Genomic DNA, 25,173 nt, shown 5'->3' with positions numbered 1-25,173 from the left:
AAGGATTAAAGCTTTAGATAGAAGGAGATAAAATGAGGAGGATAATACACACATCCCATTTTGTATGAAAGGTGGGGTATAAACTCAACAATTTAGTAAATAAATAAACAGTTATATACTTGTGCATATAAAAAAAGATGTAGCCACTGCGGTCTCTGTCACTCTGCACCGAGGCCTCCTGAATTCTGGACACTGCCAAGTCATTGCACGTGAACCACGCCTGCTTGCGAATGTCATACACATCACTAATATAGTGACCTGAAAAGCAGTTAAGAGAAAGAGGAAAATGGATTGCAATTAATAGGTTACATTAAGAACCCCAACCTTTTCAAGGCGGTTTATTAGAGTTATTAGATCACCCAGCATATTCAAGTGAAATGCATAAGAAAAAGTATTAACAAACAGATCAGTTTAATGGATTCCACTGAAGTAGTTTATTTTCTATCATATTCCAACAACTCTCAAAAGACTTCCATAATATTTAGTGTTCATTCAATGCAAAATTCTTACATGGTTGTCTCCCAATTAATATATATAATTTTGATGGGGAAATAGCATTTTTTCAAGTATATTATGAATTTTTGTTCCCTGTGCATTTTGGTTGCAAAATAATTCCTTTCTTGTTCAGAACAGAACTGTCAGAGAAGTAGTATTTACCTGAAGATGATGTGTCTCCAATATGGCTGACAACACTAGTGAGGCGATACGAATTAGGAAGCTCTCCTGTCTGATAAAGAAATCCATTGTTAATTTTGCTTTGTTTCTGAATAACATTTCTACTTGGCTCAGACCACTGATTCCCAACCTATGGTCCCCAAGAACTAAAATATGGTCCACAACCTCACCGTTACTACACTGTTGCAACGAGAGCGATTGGTCTCGCAAAACCCTATTATAGTGCCGAGGCAATGGGGATGTCAGGAGGGGAGAAGCTGGCTACCCACGAAAGACGCGACAACAGGTTTCCTGACTGCTGCTTCTCCTCCTCCCCCCTCGCGGAGCTGTTCCATGTGGCACTTGGAAGCAGGGGCGCTTTGTTTTTAAGCCTGTTCCTGGGGTTATTTGGGGTGCTGATTCAGAAAAATGCACTGGATAGACCACATCAGCTCTAGATTATTAAATATGGTTTTCTATGGATGAGCAGATGGCCACTACTGGAGCTGATTTATTTATTTCGTGTCAAAAGCATTGGTAGAGCAAATACATTTCAAATAATGGAAATAAAATAGAAAAGAAAAGAAATCACAAGCAACTAAATAGTTTTGGACCAAAAGCGGGCAACAGCAACCGCATTGTCTGTAGCTTTAAACAACTCCTCCTCCGTACATGAGGCAGGGCATTGTGGGCAAGCATACATATGCTGAGTTGTTTGTTCAGCTCCACAGTCACACAAGGTGGAGGATTCCTCCAGGTAGTGCCACCTTGTCAAGTTGTCTTTTGATCTGCCCACTCCACTTCTGAGTCTGTTCAGGGACTTCCAAGTTGCCCATTCCTGGTTTGCCCCTCTATCTAATGCAATTTTCTGAATCAGCACCTCAAATAACCAAACCAAATCTAAAGTTGACCAAAAACTGATAAGTTGGAGAGTGATCTGTGGTCAAAGTGGTCCCTGGTCAAAAAAAGGTTGGGAACCACTGGCAAGACAAAGATTTTATGACGAAGCTTGGCCAGATTACGGTATAAACACTGGAATTCTTCCCTTGAATCTAATTACTTTTGTCAGATCTGAAAATAACTGGAATTACCAATCTTTAGCTTATAGGATGGATAGAGTCTATGGAGACTGGAGGGTATTTTTCAATCTCTCTGCCAGACTAGTAGGGAAGAAAGCAAGTCCTCCCTATATAGTACAATTTTCTCCACAGCAATTAGATTTTCATGTCAACAGAAGCTTTATTCACGTAGAATTATTCAATGATTGGGAAACATTATGGAGGCACAGCTGAGGAAGAAGGATATCTTGGCTTCTGTCTGCTGGAAACATTTGAGTTTGAAGGCAGCAAACATGGGTAAGCAAGTAAGTAAGTAAGTAAGTAAGTAAAACTTTATTTATATACCGCCCTCTCTCCCCGAAGGGACTCAGGGCGGTTTACAAGCATAAAAATAGCAACATACATTACAAGCAACGCAATACACACATTATTAAACAAAATTAAAGACCTATACAACTTGTAATACAGTAAAGACCATAAGAAACAATCACAACAACCAGAAGGAACAAGAATACATAATCAGATGGGTTGACATGGACCGTTATTAGGGATAGATGATCCTTGTACAGCATGTACAAAAAAGATGAACAAAAACAAGAAGTCTTTTTCATGAGCAAAGACAAGGCAGGAGTTAAACTTCCAAAATCAATGTTGCTTTGTCTGAAATCTTTCCCTGTTTCTCTCTATTTAACCATGTTTACAGGCTAAGAAAGCATTTCTCTGTCCTTGAGTTCCCACACGTTTCCCAGCTATTTCCAGAGAACGTCTGGGACGATGAACCCTTAACCTTGTATCTCAATCTAAGGAAGACTCCTCTGGCTCGCTGCCAAAGCCACCTGGATTTTGTTGATGTTCAAAATCCTGTGAAAGTTCATCCTTATCACTAACTTGAGCTTCCCTGCATTGCTAAAAAGGTTCATTTTTTGCATAAACGGGAGTCTTTTAAAATCATGCAAATTAAACATAAAAAGGCTCTTTGACATTATAGAATTTGAATGTTTGTCTAGTGGCATGCAGACCAGGGTTCAAATTGCCTACTGGATGCCCTCGAGCAAGTCATACTCTCTCTACCTGAGAAAAAGGCAAAAGCAGCCCCCTCTGGACAAATCTTGGCATGAAAAGACCCAACAGGGTCACCATAAATTGAAAGCAAATTGAAGGCATATAACAACAACAACAACTTTCCCCTGGACACATTTCTTACATTTAATGATGGTCATTTTGAAAACTTGACTCTCTCCAACCAAATCTTCCTTTTCTAAAAGTTATTGCTAGCTCTACCACCCCAACTCTAAGATTCTAGGATAATTCCCTCAAATGCATGCAGGTATATATATTAAAGGGTTGGCCTTGTCAGGAGGTCAGATGAACTTTTCTTGGATGGCAGAGCAAATCCTTTTAAGAAAGCTGTGTGCCATATGGTCCACAGCAGCTCTGATTTGGTAAAAAGAACCACATGGTGAGAGAGGCTCCTCTCTGTTTCCTTGGAGGAGGTGGGCAGCCGTTAAAGCCACATGCTTCACTGTTCACAAACCACCAACCCCAACCATAGTTTAAGTTACTGTATTAACTGGAGGACCTGATTAGAGCCACCACATCAGAATAAATTTGAGGATTACCCAGATGCAACAAAGCCACTTTTGAAAAACATTTACTTATATCGTAAATTGCAGGAGGTCTTTCATGGTAAAGATAGCCTACTGCTCTATCTACTATGGAGGTCCCCAATCTACAGAAAATGTGCTACTCTCACCCCCAAGTGTGGGCACATGCTCCCTGGCCCTAGAAGGAAATCAGACGCATAGCTGTGAGGCAAAGACATTTATATGTTTGACTGTACAGCTAAACAAAGCCGCTCCGAAAGTTGCTACAGTTACACTGGAGTTTTGTGTGGTTTTCAGGCTATATGGCTATTATCTAGCAGCAATTTCTCCTGATGTTTCGCCTGCATCTGTGGCTGGCATCGTCAGAGGATATGATGGTGGTAAAACAAGTCGAGTATATATACCTATGGAATGCCCAGGGTGAGAGAATTAACCAGTGTCTATTAACCAAGTGTGAAGGGTACAAGTGTTTGAGTGGGATCCATCCATTAGCATGCTAATGGATGGATCCCACTCAAACACTTGCAAATCAGGCTCACTTATTTCACTCTTCACACTGGTTCTTTCTCCTACCTTGGACATTCCACAGGTATATACTCCACTTGCTTTACCACCATCAGATCCTCTGAAGATGCCAGCAACAGATGCAGGCAAAATGTCAGGAGAAAATGCTGCTAGAACATGTCCATACAGCCCGGAAACCACACAGCACTCAGTGATTCCAGCCATGAAAGCCTGACAATATAACATTTACACCATCTCATCTGTCACAACTCAGAAGAGAGGGAGGGAAAATCCACTAGTTTCCACTATAAATGTGTGAAGTTAACTGATTCTCAACATTCCTGTATTTCTGAATATAATGTTTGAATGAATAATTCAATGTCTTTTAACTATTGTGCTTGTTATTTCATATGACGTAAGATAACTGGGACATATTTAAAATATATCCATGGCAATTTCATCTTACAAAACATTTATTACACATCTCTTCGAGAAAACATTTTATCCTTTTAGGCCACATACAGGCAGAACCACAAGCCTCAACTGGGATGGATGAAGGAAAAAAAGGAAAGAAATGCAGGATGGCATAAATCTATGTATACATAATCTTTGACTACTAGAATACTTTCTGTAGGTATTCAACATATCTAGAGAATACTGTGTTAAAAAAAACCCCTTCTATATTGACCTTAACCATTATACTCTGTGTATGCCAACCCGTGATTTATATTCCCAGAGAAACATCTGCAGAGGGTTTTTTTTTTAAACTTTGTGTGACAAATGAGGGAGGAGTCCTATCTCCTGTTTTGATGAGAGTTGTATCTAAGCCAAGAATCTGATCCAGAACCTGCCAAACCCAATGGCCAACATTATCCTGAATCAGTCATTGCTTGTGGATAGTCACTGAAAGCACTTTGCAAAATGAAACCCCAAGAATTTTCAAAAATGGTTAGTGACACAGGCTGCATTATTAATCCAAGAAAGTACTTTTCAAGCATCTGTATATGTTTTTGCTGTGGCAAGCACAGAACAAGTGATAGCAAGTGATGTCCCAGATGATTACCTCAGCATTTCGTTTCAGTTCCTCAGCCTCTGCTTCTGAGTACTCCATGTCTAGAAAGTCCTCATTCCCAGAGTCTTCATCAGACGCAAGACTGTCCAGCAAAGAGTTGTTAAATTCTAAAGAGTATGAAAATGACACTGCATAAGACCATCATGCTCAGGCAAACAAAGGCAATTATGTTTTGTAGCAGTAAAGTTCACATCAAATTCAAAGTATTCAATCACTTCTCAACAGGAAGAGCAATAATCCTAGGAACAAATAACCAACCCAGTGCCATAGGAACCATTATTTGTAGTGTCATCACAGATTCAGAAATACTAATTTATGGAAGACACTGTTTCCTAGAATCACACAGCTACTCCAATGCAATAAAAGGCAGCATGCAACAGGAGTACTGGCAATAATTTATTTCTTCATGGCAGTAAGTGTGCTTTATGGGAGTTTTTATTGTTTCTATGAATAAGCAAGATATACACATGGTTCCTTCCAAGAAGCAGAGAACTGTAAGACATTTAAGGTTCTGCAGCAGTCTATTTCCAGAGTCATCACAAAACTGAAACCCAGAAGAAAACTGGACTTGCTGCTGCAATTCAAATGTTCCACTTTGACATAATAAAACAATACATACAAATCTTCCTTTGTAAATCACCTAACTTGAGATGAAATTCAAGAATGTTATCCCTAAGTCAAGGTTGAGAATTCTATACTAAGAATTGCAAATTCCCAAGCCCAACCCACTGCCTTGGCTTCTCTCCCCTCCATTCCTTCCTTCCAATCATGAGCCCTTTTCCCGCACTGATTTGGAAACTAGGCTGGGTTGGAGAGACGTCTCCAAAGCAGGAGACCAAGGCTCTGCGTGCACCAACAGCAGGGAGAGAGAAGAGAGCCATTGCGTTTCCTTTTTTCCCTCCTCCCTCCCTTGCATACAAATGGCCCCCAATTCACCTCCCTTCCCTCCAGAGATGTGCTTTCCTCCTCGGATGCACGGGAAAGAGAGCCACCCGCTCTCACCAGGCATTGAATGAAGGCGCACCTATCAAAGGGTGCAATGTTTCCAATCTGTCACAAGATGGTGTCTGATAATATGGAGTGTTGGTTAAGCGGAGGTCGGATAAGTGAGACTCTACTGTATGTTGAACTGATTGAAACTCAATTAAATATTCATTGAAAAACTATAGCAAAATGTGCTGCAGATATCCCGCAAAAACAAATTTTTGCAGTTTAATAAACTATTTCTATGTTTTTATGATAGAACCAATTAGAAAATGACATTTATAACTCAGGAACAAAAATTGTGTTACACAGTTGACCTCTTGTGCCATGCTCTAAGAGCCATGCTTGGCAGACTAGAGGAGACATATATTAGTGCACAGTAAGTAAAATTACATCTAGTCAAAATAACAAACTCATAAGGAAAACGAGGAAGAAGAAACAAGCACTGGCCTTCTTGAAACACATTTTGCTAAGCGCACAATACTGCTAAGTAATGATATTAACCTCTCTTCAACAGCAAAATCTTTAGTAGCAAATATTTATAAGAGCCTTTTAAAGTTGCATTTATTAACTACAATGTTAGTTATAAGCACACAAGCCACTGAGGCAAATGGTTTTTTATATACAGTAGAGTCTCACTTATCCAAGACTCGCTTATCCAAGTCATTTTTGTAGTCAATGTTTTCAATATATCGTGATATTTTGGTGCTAAATTCGTAAATACAGTAATTACAACATACCATTACTGCGTAATGAACTGCTTTTTCTGTCAAATTTGTTGTAAAACATGATGTTTTGGTGCTTAATTTGTAAAAACATAACCTAATTTGATATTTAATAGGCTTTTCCTTAATCCCTCCTTATTATCTAAGATATTTGCTTATCCAAGGTTCTGCTGGCCCGTTTAGCATGGATAAGTGAGACTCTACTGTACTATAATTATCTGCTTAGAAAATTTCTCCATAAATTGCCTTTTTAAAAATAGTTGTGGTGCTCAGAAAGTTACAGAAACTCAAGAAAAGTAGAACCATTTATTATGATGATATTAAGGCATACCCTTATTGACTATGGTTTTTATCTCACCTTGTAGACTTAATTCAGTGGCTCGTTTAAGGTCATCATCTTCTTTTTGTTCTCTCGCCTCCTGCTGGGGTAGAGAACCAAGCTTAGTCCCCTGAGATACTAGACTTCATTGAATAATAGTCACACACCCCTTGTTGGGGGCCCAGTTTAGGTCTTTTATAATTCTTCATATAATAGTCGCACCCCCTGCCCGCGCACCTGCCCCCAGCCAAAGAACACCCTCATAGCTCCAAAAGGCAGGTGAGGACCCTGCCTTCACCCATTCACAAGCCTGTTGGCCAGAGCTACAAGGCTTTCCTCGGTTGCATCCACTCTAAGCACAGATTTATAGCGTTGTCATATAAAATTAGGTAAAAGGGTAACACCACTTATTTATCTGCACCAGAGAACATGTTACGTCCACAGAAAGGAATAGTGCCTTGATTTCTGTGCTTGAGAAGTCTTACTTGTTCTTGGAGGCTCTGAGCCAAAGCCTGCTGCAGTTCCTGTTCCTCTCTCTCTCGCTCCAGGTCATACTGCTGCAGCCAATCAATGTCCCCCTGAGCGCCTTCTGGAGTTTTGTTCTCCTTATTTTCATCAAAATCTTTAGTTATCTCTGTAAAAGTGGCAAAACCTATAGAAAGAAAGACAACTCATTGAAATCATAACTTGGATTCTGAGGGGAGATGGGGGAGTTCTCTTGATCGCCAACCAGTTACATCCTTTTCATGCTTTTCTAATCTCAGGAACAGAAAATACTTTAGGATGAAATATTTTAGGATTGGCATTAATCTAAGTGTTTGTTTTCACCAGCAAAATAATCTGCATGCAACACAGAATCTTTTCTCCTGGGGCAGCCCTGGATTCACCCATCTACACCACTCTCATTGGCAATAAAGTGATCTAAAATAGTTTCCTTGCCCAAATCCAAACTAGCACCACTTTGTGGTTTCCTCTTCCATGGAGCCACTACTGTTTTCCTGGCAAATCACCGCTGGTGTGTTTGGGTACTCTGGTATCAGAATGAGGTATTAGAATGAGGTGCCATGTGATCAATGATGGGGGAACCAATCCCAGAATTGCTGCTACTCCTGTCCTGGCAAAGAGAGCCCCATTGGAGACATTGCTAGATCAACCTCTTCCTATTGTTGATCACATATGGCTGGGCAACTGCTCTCTACTAGATCTATGATGCACAGCCATAGTTTTTACAGGTAAACAGCTCATCAAAAATATAGGTACTACTATGAGATCTTTTGGGAAGGAAAATGCGTATTTTATATTTAACATGAATAGAGATTAAGACAACCCAAATTGTTTTGAGCAATTTAATCATAAGAGTGTACAAATTCAGCACAACTTAAATTCCCTAACTTTCCTCCCTATTTCCTCCAAGCACTGTCCCAAGAAGGTCAAACTTACATTAAAATGAATTTCCCTACTCTTCTTACCTGATTCTGCAGACACTCTGGGTTTCTCAACATCCATAGGTTCCGTATTATCTGGCAAGTCCTGCAACTCCTCATCTCCAAAGCCAGTATCTGGACTATTGGTGGGTTTGTCTTCATCATGACTTAATGACAGTGATGTCTCCTTCTTACTCATTTCCAGGACAGCTGCTAGGAGTTCGTCCTCATTCATCCCATCAAAGCCAGCATTTGTTGATTCTGATGCCTTCTCACTCTCTGTTCTGACTCTCTTGGAGCTCTGAAGATGAACAAAAAACCAGAAGATGTAGCACAGGCACATAACTATGCACATTTTCCCCAACCTTCAAGCAGCTGAAGCAGAGGTAAAAATGAATAAAATGCTCTGGATGCACAGGCTCAATATTAATTCTTTTTAGGCCTCATGTTGTACCTGAAGCCTTCAGAATTGCTACCCTGTGCACTACCGTACAAAAGAACACAACATTTTTTTTTCTTTTTCAGTTCAAGTCCTTAAACATGTGGCTATCTTGCATTTACATTAATATATGGCATGGTTGAGATATTTGGAAATCTCTTCCACAGAGTTGCTTAATCTGAAGGAAAAAAAGATGAACAAACTAACTATGAAGAAATTGTGAAGATGAGCATGATCCTATTCAGACTGTGTTTACTACCCCAGGAATATTTGAGTACTTCTATATCCATAGATATTTCACAATTGTGAGCATACAGAAAGGTGAAGTCAAATCAAAATTTGTAGAAACCAAAAATAAAGTAGGTATTGATGGGGAGGGGGGCAGATAAAAATTGTGGAATGCCCGAACACCACAAAACTGTTAGAGCTTGTCTAGTCCTCACTCACAGTGTCAATAAAAAGATGACTCTAGAAAATACACAATGTCGAACAGTTTCCTTTCAACACCTCTTTGAGGACATAAGTCAGTTTTGGAAGTTTAAAAAGGGACAAAAAGGTCCAGCAATGACTGACAAACTGGCAATCCATTCTTTTTTTTAACGCTTCTTTCAGCTGCTCACTGACATGGGCTATGGGTGTTCCTACGCTAAACTTAACAGACTCTTAAATGGTTGTGCCTCCCAATCACCAGCTTTGCAGGAGTAGATATTGGAGCAATACACAACACAGGCTTTAAGCCCCTCCCCTTACCTTCTCTAGATCATCTCGCTGCTGTGCTTTATCACATTGTTTCGGACTGTTTGTAACAGGACGTTTCAATGGTTCCTCTTCACTGTCTGAATCCATAGTGCTTACAACAGGGCCTTTAAATTTGAATGTGTATTTTCTGAAAAGTAAGCACAGAGGTTTGGTCCTAAAGTGTTTAGAAACCTTCCACAACACAAATAAATATCAGACTTGAAAGGACACATGCTATTGCAGAAGAGCTGCAACCCTCCCCCTCCTATTTTAATACATTTTAAAAAAAATAAATGTACAAATAAATCAATTCATGTAGGGGAAATTCTATAGTCTACTAAATCTTAGGAAAATTAAGCAAATGCGTTCTTAATCTTTAGAATATAAACATTAATATTCCTAGACTCTTCCACAGGGATAAAACATTATAAATTTGGGTTCATTCCAGCTCACATATTAGCTTTGAAATGACATAGCAATACGTAAAATTCATTCATGTACAGTACAACCTCCTTATCCTCAGGTCCAATATCCATGGTTTTGTTTATCAACATCTGACAAAATATGCCTTCCCTCTCTAGGCATTTTCCATTTCTTCCAGTACAACCCTATGGAATTATTTGAAGTCCTTCATTTCATTAGGGTTTGCTTTTATTTGCAATTTTACACATCCATGTAATTCCAAAAACATAACCCCGTGGATATGACAGTTATAGTGTACCTCTCATATGGATTGCATCAAAGACATTTATCATAAAATTTGGTTAGCACTTTTTTTCAAATTAATTTTTTATTATTTTAAAATGTGGTGCATTAACACATCAATTTCCAGCATTACAGGACAGCAAATATAAACATAAAACCCATTACATCAAAATAAGTGAACAGAAGAACTGTTCACATCGAAGAACTATCTCCTTCAGCATCCCGTTCCCCACAGCGACCAACACCAGGCAATATTCCCTGGTCAAACTCCCATGTTGGTTTGGACATAAACCTCTAAATGGCTCAGGACTCTGTTTATCAAGTGGTGATGCTGAAACTGCAGAAGTGTTTGGTTTTTACTATCCAGGCACTTTTATTGTTATTTTAAAAGATGTGATCTTGGTTTCATACCATATTTTGAAATAACAGTTACTAAAACCCAAAATCTTAAAAAAACAAAAGTTAGTTCATTTTCGAGGGCAAGTAAAATAAGACAAGTTTAATAAACAGAACCAAAGCTATTTTAACAGACATTCACTATAGGTTGCTTTCAGGCATTCCAAATTATGCAAAATCCATACACACCGACTGGGAGTAGAAGGGCTAACAGAGCAGGAATTCACCATCTGAGACACTTTCAGTGGCCGAGAGCTGATTTAAAAAAAAAAGTTAATTGTTAGACACTTAAATATTTACTGTACATGATGGTAATCTAAAATGCTAATCTGCACCAAAATAACTACAATAGGAGGACTTGTTAACTGCTCTTACCAATTGTACGTAAAACATTTTAAATCACTTTATTTCCCATATGTTTTTTCCATAACTATGCCTCACAGTTATCCTATGGCCTGATAGACTATTCTCGGGGGGGGGGGGGGGTGTGGAAACAAAAACTACCCCACATACCATATTCAAGATAATTGTAGACATGTGGTTATAAATGACCAGACCAGCACTTCTTCTTTATAGGTAAACGTGGGATCCTAACTTTTAATAATACATTACTTTTCTTCTCCAATATTACTACTGCAAAAAAGGGAATGTCTTACATTGTTGATTGCGCACTCCACCCCAGATTAAGTGGAGGCCTTGTGCTTTCTGTACAGTGAGACTGAAGAGTTAAAAACCTTGGTATGACCACTTGCTGTCCAACTTTGTGGTTGAGGGAGAGTGCCACATTGTAGCTGTATCGTTTCAGGTGAAGAATCAATACCCTTTAAAACACAAGAACAATTGGAAACTTGGTAAATTATTTTCCCTCAGCAGAGAGGTGTGTTTTCTCCTGCATTAGATACACTATCTCCAAACAAACAAGACAACCTATTCCCTACACATGCTCCAATAGATATCTAATGAATGTATATGGATTAGAAGGGTCACAAACCTTAACCACTGATTACTTAGGGATGAATCCAGGTTGTTTTCTGCCAGAAAAGAAAGGGAGGGATATGAGAGCGAGGAGTTGATGCTTGTTGATTCATTTCTCCTTCTGAAGCTCTCAGTGATCCTTCATCCACTTCTACTTAGAGCCCTCCAATACTGGAGAATGGGATATGAGACTTACTGTCAAACTGCAATGTCATCCAGCCTATTAATGTGGTTCCTTCAATGGACTGGAAGACACCTCTGGACAGAAAAAGGCTTGCCATATTCAAAACAATTATTCTAGATTCAATCCAGACCATCTAGTATCTTTTTATGTTATCTTTTAGAGAGATTTTTGTAATTTTTAAATAAGAATTTTGCTGCTACACACTTCATCAGATTAAATATTCTTAAGGCCATTCACTAAACTCCTACTTATTGTCAATGGATGATTTTAGCCTGTCTCGTGTTTGAAGCTAAATTAAAGCCACTACTTCTAGGCCAATCCTGACAAAACTGTGCATCTTGCAGTTCTTCTCAGTCATCTCATCCATGAACATTATTAGTACTGTCATTTTTTCCACCAACTGACATCACATACCTACCTGGGTAACCGACTGAATTTGTGTGTAACAAGAGCAGATTTTCCATTGCACTTTTCACAGGAATATTCTATTTCCTCTGCCTTAAAGACACAATAAAACAGGGTCATAATTCAAATGGATTCTCCTTTACCAACGTTTCCTTTAAAACTGGGCAGCATTCCTTAGTAATAGGTTCATGACCCACCTCACAAAGAAAAATGCAATAGGTTACACCCCAACTTACTACCCAAATCTTCCTCCGTGATCATACAGAAAAGAACACTGCTCTTAAATCAGGGATTCCAACCAGCTGGAATCGATTATATTTCTGAGACTTGTGAAACAAGGGATTCACCTGATTACATTATGATTCCTAAATCTCCAAAAGCCAACTATAAAAAAACTTGTGCAGAAAAAAAACTATTCATATACATCTACTTTCATTTCTGTTTGAGGATTTGAGCTAATTGGGCTCAGATAACAAAATAAAGTGTTATGGATTAATTAATCAGTCACTGAAATGTTTGGAACAGGGGAGAAAGAAAAATTATTCTGGCACTTAAGAGACACAGCGAGACAGAAATTTCGTAAGGTGAGAAGGAACCAGTTAATTATAATTTTAATCAGCTGGAAGAAAGGTGTAGGGATGAGTGCTGTAATCTCACGGAAAGGTTAAGAACAGACCAAATGAATCTGAATTAACCATAAATCAGATTTAGCCTAGCATTGTTAAACACAAGCATTGAATTAAAGGTGGAACAAACCTTTTGTGAATACATTGCCTGAATGCTCTTCACAGACAGGCCCTGCTGGATCCTGGCCATGATTTTACAGATATGGGGACATACTTGCTTAATTCAAGTTATTTTGAGATGAACCAGGAGTGGATTTTGAAAAAGGGCTAAGGTGGAACAGATATTCCAATGTAAGTAAAAGATAACCTGGGATTTTGTCAAAATCGAATTTAGACCACAGATTATTTGCATACAAATTAAAAATATGACATTTTAGATGTATTTTGTACTCCTTGCTATATTAAATATGTTCTATGTTGCATGACAGTTAGATGAAAAAGAAAAAGTCTCAAGTATAAACAGTGTTTATAAACTTCTTAACGAAAAGAGAGAAAACACGATACAAATAAATAGTAACTTTAGCTGAATTATATACCCTGAAAAAGAGATCCAAGGAATCTTGGATAGATCGAGATGGAAGAAGTTTTTTCCTTCGTGGCAAGTCAATGGAAAGATCATTAAACTGCTCCCGTTTTGTGACTGTTTCACCACACCTAGATGGAAATAAAAGATTCTTGTTTAAGTTTGTTTTATTCAGATCATCAAAGAGCTACATAAGTTGTAATATTCCAGCAGCCAATAAAGAATTCTTACTTCACAAATAAGAATCATAAACATTAATTTAGCAAAACCAAAGAAACCAAATGCTTTGGTGGCATTAATAACAGAGATAGTTCAGTATTTAAAATTAGGATCCAATTGCTATACCAATAATATAATATATTGTATGTACATATGACTTGTGAGCCGCCTTGAATCCTCTTCGGGGTGAGAAGGGTGGGATATAAATGTCGCTAATAATAAATTGTGCCATCTCATCTGGGGAACAGCTTTTGATTCAAAAGATGCTCAAACCACCAAGTGAAGAAGCTGTGATTTTTTATTATTTGCTCTTTCTCTTGAAGCCCAACTTGACTGAAATTTTTGGAAACAGGAAAGTAATAAAAAGTGCCTTGTCTTACATTAACAGAAGTATTTGCTGGATCAAATGTTGTGATGTGAATGACTCTGTTGTAATGTTGGTAAGACAATAGATTTCATATAGAATAGTATTCAAAGTTCTTAAAATAAGACCTCTTCAAATTTACAGCTTTTTCATTGAATCTCTTGGAAGCATTTAATCATTTCTAACTGTATGCTATTTTACACAACTGCCTGGGATCATTGCTAGTTAGCCAAAATCCATCACAAAAATAATGCTTGAGGTATTACATCTCCACTAGTGGAACATGTATAGCAAAAATGTTATTAAACCACTCACATCATGTTTATCTGCATCATACCCCCCTACTGTGTGAACTACTAGAAAAGTGATGTGCTCTTAAGAGGAAGATAACAACAGAAGAATAAGACACAAAGGTGACCAAATACTTACATTTTACATATGATAGAGTGCTGAACTTCAAATTCTAAATTTGTAATAATTGGACATGTATAAACTCGGGTAGCTGATAAGTCATCAGATATACGTCCTACAGAGCTATCTTCACCAGAACTTGGCTCACTCTTCCAAGTTTTATTCAGCTTCTCCATGTCCTCCTTCAATTGATCTAAGCATTGGCTTAAGAATTCATGGGCATCCTAAAATCATAATTACATTTCATAGTGAACAGAAGTTTTAACATCCCATGGATATTTACATATATTCTCTTTATAAAAATGAAGAAACATTACTTAAATCTGGTTTCTGCACACAAACATGAATGAGAACTCAGGCTCCTGACTTAATTAAAAATAGCTGAAATGATAAAACATTTAAGATACTTTAAGAGACGGAATAAAACCCAAATTCTCATTTTCTTGTGAGATTGCTTTATTTATGGTAATTAAGCAGATATATTAATTTTTAGGATATCAAATTTTATATTATCTTCTGTGAATACTAAACACAAAGAAACACTTTGTTTATCTTCTGTAAGTAAGAAGTGCATATGCATGCCACAAGTATGTATGCATGTCAAACATACATGCATGCAACAAAATATAGTTCAAGAAGTAGTAAATTGGAAAAATGTACAAAACGCCTGCTAGAAATTTAAGCCTTCCTGGAAAAATTTTGAAAAATTCAAGAAAACCCATTTTTCCCCATAAAAAGTTGAGATTTTCTTTTCTTTTAGAATGATAAAGAAAATATTTAAGTGTATTTACTCCTCATAAATTATTTCTGAGGACTATGGTAACAGGATGGCTCTTGTGTAAAATTATGTACAGCATCAGAATATTGCAATTCTCAGTCTTTTGCTTGACATTACAGACGAGAAGATAATTCTTATGTAATTTTGTCTGAAAAACTGCACTTTTTATCCTAAACCAAATTATGTGTACTACATTTTATGTCCCCCCCCCCCCCCTGTTGTTCTTCTGGTGAAAGGCATAATACTTACATTTTGCATATAACCAGAGAATCTTTCTGCAGTAGCTGAAATTGCATTTTTCACCTTTTTAAGTAGCTCTTTCTTTGCCTCAAAGCTACAGACATCTTTTTTAGCAAGCAAGACGCTAAAACGTCTAGAAAAATCAAGAGAGTAACATTCAAACATATAAAAATGAATTTAAATTATTGAGTCCTAAAAATATCTCCAAACTTCCATCCCACTGCCCATCCATTTATTTGTATGGCATATTTTTAATGGTACAAATATTTTCAAAAGGAAAATAAAATTAGAAAAAAGCACTTCCTGCCATTACTTTACATATATTAAGAATTTATACTATGCTTTTTAGTAAAATACTGAGCAAGCTATGAATAAACAAAGACTGGGACAAGTAATTCATTTGGTAGATGTGCACTATGCAAACTTTGGAATGTCTCACACCAGATAAGCAATAAGTCAATAAACCATAAAGGCTCTGCAGACATTCGAAAGTTATGCATGAGTCCACTAAAATAAAGCAAATAAAAGGAAATTACAGAGGTCAAATAAAAGAATAACTGAAGCAGTACTAAAATCAACAATTTTAGAAGACAGATAAATATTATATAAAGAATGAATAAAAAATACAGACAGTCCCCAAGTTACAAACATCTAACTGACAAACGACTCATAGTTATGAATGGGGGTGAGACAACTGGAAGTGAGAGAAATCTATCCCTGAAGAGATATTCACTCCTGAAAGAGTTGTCATGGGGAAAAGGTGTCTCAACTGAAACTTTATCACCAATCCTTATTTCCATGAAGCCATATTTTTCAAAATCCAGATATCACAAGGACAGAAAGTGAGGTGAAATCTTTTGATCAGGGGCATAGACAGCAAAACAAACACCACAGGGGTGTTAACCCTTCCCTATTCTATGCAAAAACCAAAAAAAAATTCTGTTTTTGACTGGAATTACACTGAAAAAATGTACCTGTTCCATCTTACATACAAATTCAATTTAAGAACAAACTTACATAACTCTATCTTGTTTGTAACTTGTGAGCAGCCTGTATTGTATAAAATTATATAATATATAGTCTCAGCAATTGATGACATAAGGAATTAAGAGAAAAGAAATTTTATTCAAAAATTCAACCCTCCCAAAAAAACTAGGTCAACCTACCTATGGGTCAATGCAGTGTGGTACCTTAACTCTTATCAAAATAGGAACCATCTCCTTCTTTGAGTAGCGTGGTAAAGGCAATAATGTTTGCCTTTTGTATGTAAGTCCCCTCGGGGAGAGAGGGTAGTCTATAAATAAAGTATTATTTATTATTATTAAGAGCTTAGTCTATCCTGGCAGGACCATGGTGGCACTGTGTCTGGCTTTGTTGAAAACATGAGCAGTGGCAAGAAGTGGCTGACCCCCCTGAGGTGGCATTGCCACTTTTCTCTTTCCACGGATTTATTAAAGGGTCATATCAAAATACATACTTTTGTTGGTCTCAAAATCTGCCCTCGACTTAAGTATATACAGTTCTCTTTCTCAAAATTATGGTTCACATAATATTCAGTTGTCATCTAGAGACTCTAAACATTATACCAAAACTGGATGCTTCTTTTAATGCTACAACCGGAACAAAAAATTACTTTATTCACAAAGCTGTGCTCACCTGATTAGTGCATTGCATGGAACTTTCTTCCATGGGATATTTTGCTTCAAAAGATCATTAGCCAATGACTGAATTGAAAACAAGGATTGTAAAATAGCATTCATGTAACAGGTATTTCCTAAGTTTGCAAATCTGTGAAGAACAAGATAGTATTATAGCAACTGGAATATTTGTAACACACATGTGATTTCTCATGTTGATTTATTATGTGTACACTCCTTATGTAATGATATGTAAGAGGCTGCTTTGAAAGTTGGTAATTAGTTTCTGTGAAAAAACGTATTTAAAATATCTGTCTTTAATAAAACATGGAATCGATCATCCCCAGTTCTGTGGTTTCAGGGAGAGAATTCCAGGAACTAATGTTGTAGTGGACACATCTTGAGTCCAGCACTCAGCAACACAGCTTCTGTTGAGGCCATGCGGTCTAGTATCTTTTGGACTGTCCTTGCCCTGACTCGGCAGCATGACTGGCAGCAAAGGACCTCTAACTGGAAGCTTGGAATCCTTCTAGATTGGATTCTAGCTTGGAATCCTTCTAGAGGAAGAAAGGCCCTCTCAATAGTGTAGTCGAGGAGTACTCCTATGAACTTGATGGACTTTGACGGAGTGAGGCAGGGTTTTTCGGCACTGAGAAGGCCGAGAAAGTTGAGGAAAGACAGTGTGGTGTGTGGTGTTTGCATGCTGCTTGAGCAACTGCTCGAATTGAGCCGTGATCAGCCAATCACTGAGACAGGGGTAGAGGGCAATGCACTGTCTCTAGAGCCACACCGCTACGATGACCATGGGTTTTTTTGAAAATGCGGGATACTATCGTTCGGCCGAAAAGAAGGTCCAAAAAGTGGTATGTCTGATGAGTGACTTGGAAAGCCAGGAACCTACGGTGGGAGTGGCGAATCAAAATATAGAAATATGAGTCTCTGAGGTTGACCATCGCAAACCAATTGTCCTTTAGTAGGGGCAGTATGCAATTGATCGTTACCATCCTGAATGTTTTTGGCATCAGGAAGGAGTTTAGGGTCCAGTATTGGCCGAAGTTCACCATGCTTCTGTGGAATGGTGAAGTATTTGGATAAAAGGATAGTGGGTTTTGGTTGGAGTGGACCAGTTGAATCGCTCCAGATGAGGAGATTGCTGATTACCTCAAGGATGGTCGGTGACTCTGGAGTTCGAAGGATGTGTCCCATCTTGAGTAGCTCCTCGAAATCTAATACATAGACTCTTGAAACAATTTCGAGCACCCATGCATCTGAGGGTGATGGTGGACCATGGCTCAGCATAGTAAGTGAGTCGGTCCATGAAGGAGTTGGTATTGGAGTCGCAGACTGCATCACCCTGGGAATCATCAAGCCTGAAGTCAGGCCTGGGATGGCTGGGAGAAGAGGTTCTTCTGCATTGGAAGATTTTGTTGGCTATGTTGGCAGAGGGGTGGAGATGGCAGGGCAGCTGGAGAGATTCTTTGTTGTTATCTGTAAGGAGTCAAGTTATACCGACATTCGCAGTGGGACTGCCATTGGGATCTCAGGTACTGGTGGTGCGGTTGTGGAGGCATACCGCATTTTGCAGCCAGAATTTTGAGGTCTTGGTTGGACTTCAGCTTGTTGTCAGTCCCCATGTTGAATAAACCAAGACAATTGAAGGGAAGATCCACAATCGCTTGGCAGGAAGCAGAGGAAAGGCCTGAGGACCAAAGTCATAAATGTCGGCTGATAGCAAAGAGGGTTCAGTGGAGGGTCTTTGACCTCTCCTTCAAATAGTGGTCTGGGGGAGGGTCTGGTGATGAGGACTGCAATTGGGCCAATGGGAGTGGCGCCATAGAGCGGCGTGATGATCTTGCCAAGGAGGCTCCGTTCTTGAGGAAGATGCTGGGTCATGGATTCTTCTCTTTTTCGTAACCTTTTTTCTATTTTCCGATTCTAGGGTCTTTCCCAAAGCTGGAGGAATTGCTGGAAGGCTAGGAGTTAGTGTAGCTCCAGCCGTAGCCCTTCTAGTCTCTTCATGGGCTCTCTTAAACACAATCCTCATTCAAGATGAGGAGAGCGAAGTGGCTGATATCGACGTGGATGAGCATACTGAAGCTATGGAGCCGGACATATGCTATGCTAAATATGTAATTGGCACCCCATGCTCAGAGGGAGTACAAACTGAAATTAAACATATAGAGACATATAAAAAAGTAAGGGTTAAAATGACCCAATGGAGGCAGAGCAATAGAACACCTGACTTCTTTGAGTTGTTTGTAATTGGTCATTAACTAAGTACATGTATGCATACACAGCTGTAAAAATCTTACCCTTGCAACTGCTGTTGTGGGTGAGTGGAAAGGGGAACTCGTGACTTGTTCCATCCCATGTAATCTTGATTAGATCTCATTTTTTTAACAGAGAGAGGAGCTGGCTGGGAGAGAAACCCCAAGGTTCTTTTGGCGGAAGGAGTCTGATTCAAGACATTAGATCTGTTAAGGAAAGAAAGGAAAATAATATGTTTTTTCAAATATGATAAAGGCAGTTACTGGTACTAGTGACAAAGAAATAGTGAACACTGTATTACACAAGCCATACAACACCTACTTAGGATCTTTAAGATTAAAAAAAGAGACATTTGAGTACCCAATAGCACAGAATACATTACCTCAAACACCACACATGCAGTTCTTTTTGAGAACAGATCATATGTCTCTTTCAGCCAAATATATGCAAATTGTGAAGACTTCTTGGTATATTCAATTACAGGTTTCAAAAGAGACTTTTCTAGCTCTTGGTTACAGAAAATGGTAAACAAGTTAAAAATGAAAAAGGCTCCATTAAAAGAATTGTTATATTTTATGGGCACTTATGACAAGGTTTCATAAAAATAATATTTTATGTTTATTCCACATATTTTCAAATAATGTCACTGCATCTGTTTTATATGGTTTGTTGCAGAGCATTAAAAAGTCATCTAAGTGTATTGAATCAGCATTTTTATATGATAAACTGAAATGTGCGCATTATTCCAATGCTGTGGAATAAAACAACTTTCATATGCACTATTTTGATAAATAAGAATGTAAATAGCTTTCAACAATAAATACACAGAAATTTAATCTTAGATTAATATAGTGTTTTAAAGATTGAGCAAGTAAGAGAAAAACAACCCTTCTCCTGCCCTCTGCGCCTACCTGTCCAAATTGGAATTGCCAGCTGAATAATCCTTTGAAGATCTGCTACCATAGAATGAAGATGACTGTAAAGGCAAAAGCCCTTAAAAAGGAACAAAAATAAACTTTAAAACAATACATATCCTAGGTTAATTGTATAAAATCGGCTTACTCAACACTTCAAATGGTATATCGCATCTCTCCAGAATAAATGAGGCCTTCCAGATGTTGTTGGTCTGCAACTTCCAGAATTCCTTAAAATTGACAGGAGCGATAGGAGCTGCAGCCCAACATTTAAAGTGCTTCCCTTTACCAACAGATATTTCTCAGGATTATTTTAACAACAACAACAACAACAACAAAATTTATTTATATACCGCTCTATCTTCCATGGGGAACAAAGCGGTTTACACATAATAAAAACATTCAATACATATACATCATACAAAATACAAGAAACCAATATAACATCAATTAACAAAACATATTTAAAATTCCAACATTTTAAAACAATATAATACTTTTAAATCCTGAATATATTTACCTTCTTGGGATTCTCTTTACTGTCTGAAATCTATGAATTTACATTCACTTTTACTGCAAGGAATGATACACCTTGTCATTTATGCCAATAAGGAACTCATTTACTCAAATAAGGGTGGGTTGCATACCGCTAACCACAGTTCCTTGAGTGATCTTCTGTGAACTCACACAAATGTCTCTCGCCTCTGCGCACTACATTATTTGGAAACTGCTAGAACTATTATGCAAGTGTTTTGGTGGTAACCTCTTGTCCCCCGGTCCATTTACCATCAAGATTCCCACTTACACCCTGACTTCTCTGGATGCTGTAGCAGCACCCAAGAAGCAGGACATGATGTGGGGAGCGGGGGTGGTGTGTGAGTCCATAGTTGACTACTCAAATAAGAGTTACAGGTAAATAACCCATCCTCCTTCTTTGTAGTATCTGTAACTCATACAAATGAGAGGTGAGCAAGCTACTCACCACAGGAGATGTGAATGTCATGCCACACAAGAAAACATGACTATCCCAAAAGTGGGATCAAGCTCCGGACCTCACATCTAGCGTATTATGGGTGAAGGACATAGGCTGTAACCATGTAGCTGCTCTACAAATCTCCTCTAATGGCACAACTTTTACAGAGGCAGATGACAAATAAAAAGGAAATCCAAGACTCAAAGACAAAATTATATTTCAGTCCTTCTCAGGAAGTGGCAACGCAGGAGGGCTTCATGAACCAATGGAACTGGAGTGGGAGTCAAAAAGGGCACCACAGGGGGAAAAATGATTATTTCATCCTCAGCAGATGTAGCTGCCTGACCTTCCTGTGGTCACCTATCATGTGACATCAAGCCTGTTCTTCTGGATATGGTAAGGAACATGTCAAATTCACAGAAACTGGAACTAAAATCTCTCTGTGGTACTTATTTGATAGAAACAAGTTGAACAGTCCGACTCAAAACTTGGGGCAAAGAAGACAGTCACTTGGGCCAAGTTTTTTTTTCTTGTATCACCTTTTCTAAGTATGCTTAGTGATAGAGACAAAGACTTCCAGATCCAGAGAGTAACTTAGGTGTGGAGTCATAGAATCGTAAGAGTAGGAAGAGACCACATGGGCCACCCAGTCCAGGAACATAGAATCAAAGCACCCCGAAAATATGGCCATCCAGCTTCTACTTGAAAACCTCAAGAAAAGGAGACTCTGAGGCAACGCATTCCACTGCCAAACAGCTCTTACCATCAGATAATGTTTAGGAAGGAACATGGGACCAAGGTTGCACCTCGACTAATCGAACTAACACTGAAAGAGTCTTGAATTGACTTCAAGGATGGGAAGCTGGATAGTTAAGAGTCATTCTTGGACTTCTCTGCAAGACTTCAAGACTCTTGGAGATTTCTTTAACACTGAGCAGGCAGATGAACCAGAAACAATAGGTGCTGAAAACTTTATTGTGGTAACAATCTGCAACTCATATCGGCGAGCTTACCCAAAGCAGATACAACCTGCTAATAGAGAAGCCTTAAGACTGAATAAGTGGTTTTTATACACTTGTACACACCTCACTCAAGGCACATCCCCACTTTTATGGCCTTTCTCTGAGACACAACAGACATTCAGGTATCTTTGCACAGTAGGAGGTGCACATATTAAAGAAAGCAGATGAAGACATGACAGGCCACTAAAACCAAACCACTGAGACAAGGCATAGTCTTACTCAAATAGCCTAAGTAAAACTGAAGTGGAGTACAGAACAAAGCCAAGCCAAAGTCCAAAGAAACCAAAATGCAGTCCAAAGGGAGCCAAGAATAACTGCTTATCAAAAACTCCTTTGATGCTACTGTCTAGTCTGCTATCAGTCTAGTCACATGCATGAGGGAAGGAGGGGCTACTGCCAAAATGCTTACATAGCAATGCTAGAGCTTTCAGACTGATGCACTGTGGAGGCACAATATACACATTTGTGTGAGTTGCAGAGACAACAAATAAGCAGCTTTGTAGAATACAGGAAGGGTGGTATGCATGTATACACGCACATGTGAGTGTATTACATACAACGTATTTTGAAACACTCTCTCCAAGACAAACCTTAAAAGACATTATATTCTACATGGGAGCACAGAATAGGTTGTTTTTCAGGTTTTCAGCAAAAAAAAAAACTATTTCTAATTTTAGTATCCAGAAGTCATTTACTTGAGTGACAACTTGTAACTCCAGCTAGCACTATTAGCGTTGAACATGTCAATAATAATAATAATAAGGTAAATCTAGAATATTATATTTTCTTTGGTGTTGGAAGGTAATAATACTACAGATTAAGGTGGCATCATAAGGAACAATAGGTAAGAGGCAATTATGTCTTTGAACCAATCTCATAATACAGATACCTTTTAAACTTTTTCAAAATATCAACCAAATTATTTCAGTTCAGTTTGGCTAATTTGGCAGTGGGTTGGAATAAGACTATGAATAAATGATTAATATTACCTGATGCCCTGTTCTCTTCAGCCTGTTTCAAATTCAGCTGCTTTTCTCTACAGCTATGTAAGAATTTGCGTGTTGGATCCGTCATAGCTTTATTATTGCTGCAGATAAATTGATACAACATATTTATATTTAAAATGTAACAAAAACACAGTAAGATATATCTATAAACTGAGGTTGGCATCTCTCAAAGCCTAATCATAAACTTGCCGGAATCCACCATAGCCTGAAATCTACTTGTTTTTTTATTTAAATCACCCATGTATAACTTTTGAAACATGTAGCATAGTGGAAATGACTACAGGGTAAACTGTACTTTCAAAGGTTTTCCAAAAATACTATTTCTTCTCTTCTGTTTATAATTGAGAGAAGGCTTGTCAACTATATAGCGCCGATATTTTTAAAAACCACACTTGATGTAATGTTGAAGTCTATCAAAAGTAAAGTCACCTAACCTTTTATCAGCGTAAGTGCAACTCTAAGATTCAACTTTAATAATTGGTATACCAAAGGAAATACAAACTTTATACACCTACAATCTTTTACTATTCAGAATCTGTACTGTTATTTTGTATACTAATGTTGGGTCTTTACAAAAGCACCGTGTTAATCATTAAAGTCAAAATGGATTTATGACATATTTTCAACAAAAATACTACATTGGAAGTGGAAGGAAGAAACAAACATAAAACCCATAACCATCAGAAACATACGTTGAAGAATCATTCTCTTTAGGATAATCTTCATTCATCTCTGGAGTAGTTGGTGCCCTTTTTCTCCTTTCACTGTTTCATGCAGAAGAGAAAAATTATTCCTTCAATTTCCAGGAAAACCAAGAGTCTAAACTCTTCATGTTTAAGATAACATTTTCAGGTGGCATTTAAATAATTCCACTTCTCAAAACCATATTGTTCAGGATACAGTGTGAAAGATTTGGGAAACATTTTTCAGAAATTTCACCCATACATAAAAACAAATAATAAAAACCTTAAAATAAAGTTTATTAATAAAACTTTCAGTGCCAAATAGTTCAATGTATGCATACTGAAGGTTGCAATTATTTAAAAGATTGCTTCCTTACCGATTTTCCAACAAGCCTGTTCTGTGAGGTGTTGAAGTAGCGGGAGAAGTGGAACCATTGAACCTGTTGCCAGACATTCCAGGTACTGGTGTGATCTTAACTGATGTTCTTCCTGGAGAACTCAGCACCTTACTTTCAACATTTCCTCTTTTCTATGAAATCAAAGAAAAAAATGCTAAAGTCAAAGGGACATGTTCTGCTTCAAAGCATAACACATACCCATTTCAAAAGTCAAGATCAGGGCTCTAATAGGCCACAAATCCAGCAAATAATTCACTTGTATAAACTAGTACTTTTATCTAGGGTCTACAGACAGGTAGCAAGGTTTTAGCTATTGCAACAGGATCCCAGCAGACTTACTAGAAGATGTGTATACCCCCCCTTAGGTGTAGCTAGCTAGAGATTACCACAGCATATCAGAAGTCTCTTCTGATGAACTTGTACATTGGAAAGTATACTGCATGAAAAAACCAGAATGACTACATGTCTAAAGAACAAACTCTAAAAAAGTTTTTTAAACGTTGCTTTCATCCATGAGGCCACTGTCCTTTGGATTTTGTTTGCAGCATCCTTATTTTATGAACAAAAACTAATATCCAATTAATGTTTTATGGAGTGTCCTGGAAAATCTCTTACTGTCCACAACTAGTTATGGTACAAGGCAAGTATTTAGACTAGAGTCCTGAAGAGCCTCGAAGCCTTTATATAGTATGTTAGGCTACAAGTAGTACAGAATCAGAAGCAATATAATTTCAGTGATCTGAAACAGAACACTGTGAGTGTTCCTTCTCCTTGGAGATGGGAGGCATTCTGTGAATGGTTACTCCACAAATCGTTTAAGATCTAACTGAATGTATTTATCTTGACTGTTGTGGGAAGGGGCATTCTACTCCCAGTGCTAAGAAGGAGTTTTTCCAAAATGGGTAGGATCCAGAAGTCCTCCCA

General features: G+C 38.1%; 1 protein-coding gene across 2 annotated transcripts in view; it reads right to left on the bottom strand.

Moving 5' to 3' along the window:
* Positions 1-25,173, bottom strand: part of usp37 (ubiquitin specific peptidase 37) — a 37,883-nt gene that overhangs the window by 3,968 nt on the left and 8,742 nt on the right. The window contains exons 5-23 of one of the 2 annotated variants that reach the window (XM_008110217.3): positions 24,229-24,380; positions 23,861-23,932; positions 23,151-23,248; positions 20,164-20,245; positions 19,297-19,458; positions 17,004-17,135; positions 15,357-15,480; positions 14,348-14,553; positions 13,349-13,466; positions 12,200-12,279; positions 11,279-11,443; positions 10,812-10,877; positions 9,534-9,669; positions 8,390-8,645; positions 7,406-7,572; positions 6,960-7,020; positions 4,884-4,999; positions 658-727; positions 120-258 (exon numbers count right to left, since the gene is read on the bottom strand). In XM_008110217.3, coding sequence (XP_008108424.2) covers positions 120-258; positions 658-727; positions 4,884-4,999; positions 6,960-7,020; positions 7,406-7,572; positions 8,390-8,645; positions 9,534-9,669; positions 10,812-10,877; positions 11,279-11,443; positions 12,200-12,279; positions 13,349-13,466; positions 14,348-14,553; positions 15,357-15,480; positions 17,004-17,135; positions 19,297-19,458; positions 20,164-20,245; positions 23,151-23,248; positions 23,861-23,932; positions 24,229-24,380 — 2,402 coding nt within the window. Of the gene's footprint in view, positions 1-119; positions 259-657; positions 728-4,883; positions 5,000-6,959; positions 7,024-7,405; positions 7,573-8,389; positions 8,646-9,533; positions 9,670-10,811; positions 10,878-11,278; positions 11,444-12,199; positions 12,280-13,348; positions 13,467-14,347; positions 14,554-15,356; positions 15,481-17,003; positions 17,136-19,296; positions 19,459-20,163; positions 20,246-23,150; positions 23,249-23,860; positions 23,933-24,228; positions 24,381-25,173 lie in introns of both variants that reach the window. The other variant, XM_008110209.3, reaches the window with a different exon arrangement.

This window comes from Anolis carolinensis, chromosome 1 (genome assembly GCF_035594765.1).
Source record: "Anolis carolinensis isolate JA03-04 chromosome 1, rAnoCar3.1.pri, whole genome shotgun sequence".
Classification (NCBI taxonomy): Eukaryota; Metazoa; Chordata; class Lepidosauria; order Squamata; family Dactyloidae; genus Anolis; species Anolis carolinensis.
The sequence above is the reverse complement of the archived record's forward strand: the minus strand, read 5'-3'. Positions and strand labels throughout refer to the sequence as shown.